The sequence below is a fragment of the Python bivittatus genome, unplaced genomic scaffold, assembly GCF_059951505.1.
Source record: "Python bivittatus isolate LINGU-HERP-01145 unplaced genomic scaffold, Pbiv_v1 ctg000700_np1212, whole genome shotgun sequence".
NCBI classification, from domain to species: domain Eukaryota; kingdom Metazoa; phylum Chordata; class Lepidosauria; order Squamata; family Pythonidae; genus Python; species Python bivittatus.
The window spans coordinates 6,958,522-6,965,895 of record NW_028277098.1 but is presented as its reverse complement, the minus strand read 5'-3'; the positions used below and the strand labels follow the sequence as shown (position 1 = coordinate 6,965,895).

The window sequence follows — 7,374 nt, the reverse complement described above, 5'->3', positions numbered from 1 at the left end:
CTTGACTAGCTCTTTTTCTGATTTACTTAATGCCAATGACTTCTTTCTTTTTAAACAAGACCATGCTATTTCCTTCCCCATTGAGGTAGCTCAAGAACAACTGGAAAGTTATCATCAGCAACTGTGTGGACCAAACTAATGGCAAAGGATCCTTAGAGGTTTTGATCAACTTACCCCCCAGAACTCTTTCCAGTTGGATGTGCCCCAAAAGGGATAATTCTAATAATTTCATAAATCATCAACTCATGGCTCAGGAAGAGATAGCTGCACTTCCTACTCCTAAAAATACTCCCTTGCCCTCACGTCTTCTCTCCTATTAAGTAAAACATGAAGATACAAGTGACCTGGCTAGAAAACTAGGATAGATATAAGTCCACAGCATAGGATGGAAAAGGCGAATGACATCAAAGCTGAAGCTACCAGGATAAAGAAGATGATTGGAACTACAGGGAGAAAAGACACAGCGAAAGGACTGAAACAAGGATAGCAGCTAGTAAAAACTGCTGCCCTGGTCAGGTTTTGACTCACACTGATCCATCTATTCCATTGCACAGCCTTGACCTCAACTTGTTGCCAACTGCTTTTAATTCTTTACACCATGAGTTCAAGTTCAGAAACCTTAAGGGTTGTTTTGCCTTTTGTCTTCTGATCAAGGCAAGAGGCTGGGTTGCATGGGAAGTACAGGCAACAACACCAAGTATGTTCTAAGCGGGACCACATGAAATCATGCAGAAGGGTGAAAAACTCCTCTGCCTATGCAATTTAAATGGGTGTGGGTGGGAGAAATTAATTTTTTGTTTGTTTGTTTGTTTACCACCACCTGCAAACAATACCATGTAGCTGGCTTTATGGAAGGTAATTTCATAGTGGCGCAGAAGCTTTTGGAAACAGATTAAAACTGATCAAGAGATCTTCCAGTTCAGTATTTTAGACTGTGCTTCTATACCTAGACCATAAGGTTTCTTCACAATGTTACAGGGCTCAGACAGATCTCAAGACACAAGGCACAACGATTTCAGAACTGCCACTTTGTTGCTGGTCCTAAACTAGCCATGCTTTAAAAAAAAAAAAAAAAAGTAGTTGTGTTATGCTCTGATTGTTGAAGAGGACCCTACTACATTTATCTAAGAAGATCTAAATCCTTTCAGCTAACTAATCCTCCCCCCCACAAAAGCCAAAACATTTTAGAGTCCCCTGATTCCTCAGACAATCAACCTGTCACCATATACTCTGAAATATGAACCCACTCCCCTTTTGGCACTAAACTCAACTATTTTATTCTGGTACAAATATATACTAATTATGTAGCAACTGTGACAAAACAGGCCTGTCCTTTTGCTAGATAATCTTTCATACATAGAAGTAGCAATTTCCATGCATTTTAGAAGGTCCAATAGCATACTCCACCAATCTGCACCCTTCACAACTGACATATCTGTGTATTTTTGTATCTGTGTATATTCAGGATAGGAATTGTTAGTTTAGTGAGAAATCACCACAACAAGCTGATATGCACACAACCCTTCCATTACCCACTGGCTGCTGCAATTCTGCTTCAATTTCAGGTCAATGGGTAGCCTGACCGGCCCTTGCGGTAACTCATGCGCATGCGGAAGAAGGTGTACATGCCCAACAGGCACACAGAAGAAAGCAAGTACAAGAGAATACACAAGCTAACATCCAATCGGGAGAAACCCATTCCCAGGATGTGGATCCACTGGTTTTCCCTCAAAGAATTCTTCTTTTTGACGTCTTCCACTTGTATGCCAGAGAACTGGACTCCCAAGTTCTTATGCCTCAGGGACTCTCTAATATAATCAAGTGAGTGGCGGCCCTCATTCTCCATTAGGAACAGCCCAGTGTCCCTCTTACTCCGCCTCTGTCTGATGCTAATCTGCCTTGCCATCTTCAAGGCTTTGCTCTTAAAATGCTGCTCGCTAAATGTATCAAGATCAACAATATCTTCCACCATTTCTTTTGCCTTTGTGCTCATCTTGACAATACTTGGTTTATGCGGCTCTGGAGAACCAGGTTTTCCCAAGGCATATTTCTTTTCTTCCACTTTCCCAATCTCTGGCTGTTCTGTCTTCTTGTCTTCCTCTAGTTCCTTTTGACTGCCTTGGCCATTCTCTTCTCCTCTTCTTTCCGCTTCTAGCTTCCACTCAGCTTCATAATTTTGCTGAGCAACATTTCGACCATTCCTTGTTCGATGCTCCATGAAATATTCCATGAAAATATTTTTTTCAGAAAAGTGCCTTTTGAGAAACAGCAGGACAGCATCCTTATCCCACGTAGGCTTTTCTTCATTCCGCAAAGACCCTTCAGTTTGGGTATAACGGCATGATGGACACAAGTCTTTGGGAGGCCACTGGATCTTGGGAAATTTGGGATCATCACTTGGTGTACCTGAACAAAGAAATTCAAAATCTTACTTTCATGACATTCAAATTATATTCTTACATGCATCAATATTTACAAGCTACTTGGTCTATGGGCAGTGACTGGAATTAGTTTGACCCATCCCCAGACTAATTACTGCCTCCGGTACCTTATTTTTAAAAGGCTCTTAAAATGCTTCTTTATGATGGACATTTATGAAACCAGAAAACTTATCTCATTATTCACTGTAGATTTATACTATAGTTTTGCTAGTATTAAGTATCATTTATACCGATTATTATATTGCATTAGCTAATTTCCAACAATGATGTTGGTGTATACGGTGTACAATTTTATTTACCTGTACTGCACTTAATTATAAGCACACACTAAATAAAACTATAACTACTGTATACTGATTGGGTTTAAAAAAAACTGATCAATGCTTATTCATTTTCACGAACCAAAAGGTAACCCAGAGGATGTCTATAAATATTTATGGAAATAGTTATGGAATACTTATCTTAGCTAATGCTTTCAACAATTTTTACTGTGTTTTCAATAACTATGACATAAAATATTAAGAGAAGTATACATCAAAATATTAACACTGCTTTTCCATAAAGGCATGTTCAAAATGGTTGACAATGAAGCAGGTTTGAAGAAAAAAATAAAAAATATTTGCTTCATTAGTTTGAAAGCACTGCAAACTTTTGAACTCTCTGGTTCTTGGCCAAGAAAAGATTTCTACAGCAAAAATGTTTCAATAATCCATCTCCAGATAAGGATGTAAAGGCTTGGATGAAAAAAAAAACTGATAAAAATAACCTTTTCCTTATTTATTCACTTGTTAACTACATTACAATTCTTCCAGTATTTTTCTTTGCTCCAATCTGAAGAGTTGACTGAAGGTGCTAACTTGTCCTCTACCATCTTGTGGGTTTCACTGCTGAACTAGAAATATGAACCGGAATACCATATCTGTGACTTGCCTACACATATATGACAAAAGCAAGCAAGCAACTTTTAAAATTTAAATTATAGGCTATACCTAAGAGGGAAAAGTGCCTGTAGCAGATCATCACCACCACCACCACCACCACTGTCACCACCACTACTTGGAAATAATACTATTTTTTCCTTCACAAAAGTATACCGGCATGATTCTATGTGAGAAATGAATTTGCTTTCTTAATGCCAGTTTCCAAAACAAAAAAGCACCATGTAGATTTCCTAAAATCTGACTTGCCTTTGCCAAAGCAGACCACTACTATCAGAACTTTAAGCAGTTAAAACCCAAGCACTTGGGCCAAGATGAGCAGAGGTCTCATCTGGTAGAATACAACAAACCGTTACATTGTTTTATTTTGTTTTAGTGGCACGTACTGTCTTGTATTTTTGTTTAATGATTTTATGCACCACTCAGAGTCATATTGTTTGAATTGAGTGGCCATAGAAATGTTCTGAGAAAGCAAATATCAATCAATCAATCAATCAATCAATCAACCAACAAATTTTGCCTCCCCCAAACTTACCAGAACAGGGCATGCAAGGGATAGCTTATTTTTATCGAGGGATACCTAATTTTAATTGTAGAGAGTAAGGAACATGACCTTTACAGACATATGTAAGAACTGTTACTTAGGCAAAAGGGGCTGAAATGCTTTTTAAGTCCAAAGCAATTCAATCGAGTATAAGAAGGGGAAGAAGGTGCAGCACAATCAGACCTGCAAGATTCTGTTATTATAGTCAATCTCAATAAAAGTAGTTTTAGCCTTCCTGTGGAGTTGATTTCCTGGCCTGCTCTACCTAGTGGGGGTGACACTAATTTTCTGAATCAGATGGAATGAGCTGGTTAAATTCTGAACAGATACAATCAGTATCTTAGATATGGAATTTGTGTCCCAAAATACAGATCAGCATCCTATATGGAGAATCTGCTGAGAACAAATCATATTGTGCAAGCATCTGTGAATATTTGAAATCATAACATTATAATTTTAGTAAATGCTTACAATAAGGATTTGCTGACTGTCTACATTCATTGGTCCATTTCCTTATTTTTAGGTAGATATGCAAGTTGTCATCAACATTCCCTTGGACTTACTTTAGACTGACTTTAACAGGCATCTACTGAAGGCTCTGGTGAAATTCTGAAGAGGATTTAGCCCGTTTAAAGTAGCTGTTATCTACCCTGGGCTTGAAGGAATAAATGTGTGGGTGGGTGTCTGTGTAAAGGGAGTAAGAAAATATGCCTTCGAAGATCAGAGATTATGTCCCTAGGGTTAGAGAGAGAGGGTGGGAAAACCCAAGTGGACAAAGAGTAAATAATTCCTGGCTTGGTCAATGAGTCCCTCTACTTTCCCCTCCCACAATCATCTGTCAACAGGAGTCACCTACTCCTCCCCCTGTCAAGGACAACAGGACTGTAGAACAAGGGACTGCATCTGCCTGTGAGAAGCACAGCATTTGGGCAGCAGTCTTGGAGGAAGGTCCTCCCAGGGCACGTGTCAGCCTTCAGAAGCCCCCGGTAGGAAAGATGAATAAGATTTAGTAGCTAAGTCTCTGGTTCAAAACCACCAGCTGCTGGCTCCTTTCTGGCAACAAGAACTGGTGTTTGTTATCTGACCCCCTCTTCCCCCTCCCGATTCAAATATTCTTCATTGAATTTTTTGTTATGGCAGGCAGCGTTTAATTCAGGATGCTCTTGCCTACATCACATTGCTGCAATTCCTCCTTTTCTAGGGAAAGAGAAGGTGGTTTTCTTCAGCACAATGGGTGGTGGGCTGTCTTTCAGGTTTCTCTTCAAGTTGCAGTGTCCTCAGGGCTGCTGAAGCAGGGAGTTATGAGCCAGAAATACAGCCTGTTGAGCCTAACAGAGTACTAAGCAAAGTATTCTGAGAAAGAAAAGTTATTTATTTTGTTTTAGAGTTGGTAATGATTGGTGCAGTATGTAAACTCAGTCAAATAAAAATTCTGTGTGTATGTGCATGCGCGCGTGCGTGTGCTTCAAAAATGTTTTCATTCATGATTGGAGCTATCTAAATCAAGAAACAATCTCTCCCTTAATTAGTCCCTGACTGCAAACTAACAGGAAGGATGAGAAAGGAACTTGGATCAAGAACTTGGATCATTTTTAGTCTGTGCCATCGCAACGCAGATTCAACTGGCCACTATCTACTTTCAGACTCCAGCGTTACAGCAATAAATCCAGGGGAGGAGAGATGGCTGTTACAACAGACCAGTACATCCTGGAAGGCAACTACATTAAAGTGTACAATGAAAAGGTAGCCAAATCAACCAGTTCTAGAAACAAGCTGTTTCTCAATTTCCTCAACACATATTCAACATCAATTGTCATTAAGAGAGCTACAGAACAATACTTAAAAAGAAAGTTTTCACATTTGACATTTTTACCATATAAACTGAAATCAAATTTCTCAGGGAAAACAGGAAGCTATCATTTGGGTGTAGAGACAGAGTAGCTTTTTTGTTTTGACATAAATAGTCAGTTGGTATAAAAAGAAGCTGAAGGAGCTGGAACTCAGTCAGAATATACAGGTATTTCTCACTTACTGACCATTCATTCAGTGAACATTTGAACTTACAATGGTGCTGAAAATAGAGTTACAACTTGTCCTCAAAGTCACAGCCATTGCAGCGTCCCCGCAGTCACATGATTGCAATTTGGGCACTTAGCAACCTTCGCCATTTGCAACCTTCACAGCCAGCTTCCAATAAGCAACGTCAACAGGGAAGCTGGCAGGAAGTCACAAATCAGTCAGGTGATGTTGCGCTTAACAACCACGCTGCTTAGTGATGGAGTTGCCAATCTCTATTGCGGTTGGTAAGTGAGGACTACCTGTAGGTTCTTTTAAAATTCCCCCAGAGTACTTTCTCCAAAGGTGGAACCTGTAGTCTTTCAGATATTGCTAAGTCCAACTCCCATCATTCCTTATCATTGGCTGTTCTTCCTAGAACTAAAAGGAGTCAAATGAGACAGCCAGTGTGGTGTACATGTTGGACTAAGACCATGGAGACCCAGGTTCAACTCCAGTGTCAATCATGGAAGCTCACTGGGTGAGCTTGTTCTCTCAGCCCAACTTACTTCCCAGGACTGTTCCTGTGAGGAAAATCCGGACGAGGGAGTCTGTATATGCTGCTTTGAGCTCTTGGAGAAAAATTAGGATATGAATCCAACAACTAAATAAGCTTCTGGAAGGCTATATGTTACTCTCCATCCTAGGTAAAAAGGACATCTGCTAGTTAAAGTGGTCAACAAGCACACTGCCAGGAGCAGAGGACTCACCTGCTAAGCGAGCATTAACTCTGTTATGCCTTGACCAAAGCCACAGGACAGCCTGATTTCTGGTCCGCACTTCATGCATAGACTCAGCTGCCATGTTTTCAAAGTGTTCTGCACACATCCTGCAGCCAAAGAAATAGCGGACGTATCTTCTCATTGTAGGAAGGACTTCAGGTGTATCTGAGGAAGCAGAAACTGAGGCCGGGGCAGAATTGTTAATACCAAAGTAAAGGAGTTAAAAAAAGAAACCATAACAACAGTCTTCTCAAGGTGAACTCAAACTATGCTTTCTTCCCCAAAGCAAAGCTGGTTTTGGCTTAATCCATTACAATAGCTGCAGATGAAAGTGGAAGAATGTATTTGCCCCGACATTTTCAAAAAGAGCCAGACCATATCAATAACCCTTTTCTAGTGAGAATCTTGTAGAAGAAAAGGAGGTGGAACTAAGGGTTATTCATCTATCATTTATTTATTAAAAATCATTTATTAGCATTTATTTATCAAAAATCATTTCCCTTTGCTATTTGAACTGGCAAGGTGATCCATATAAGAATGAAATATTTTACTGTTGGAGTAAATGACCACTATCTGAATGTAAACAGAAAAATATCCAGCATGTTCATATATACACCAAATCACTATTACCATTTCATGCTTAAGTAATGTTTCTGATATACTTAAATACTTCC

The 7,374-nt window shown here is 39.6% G+C and overlaps 1 protein-coding gene across 1 annotated transcript in view; it reads right to left on the bottom strand.

Moving 5' to 3' along the window:
• Positions 1 to 1,056: 1,056 nt before the first annotated feature.
• QSOX1 (quiescin sulfhydryl oxidase 1) overlaps positions 1,057 to 7,374 on the bottom strand; it is a 52,863-nt gene continuing 46,545 nt past the window's right edge. Inside the window, exons 11-12 of the mRNA XM_007434168.4 lie at positions 6,689 to 6,880; positions 1,057 to 2,406 (exon numbers count right to left, since the gene is read on the bottom strand). Coding sequence (XP_007434230.1) covers positions 1,562 to 2,406; positions 6,689 to 6,880 — 1,037 coding nt within the window. The 3' untranslated portion in view covers positions 1,057 to 1,561. The remainder of the gene's footprint in view (positions 2,407 to 6,688; positions 6,881 to 7,374) is intronic.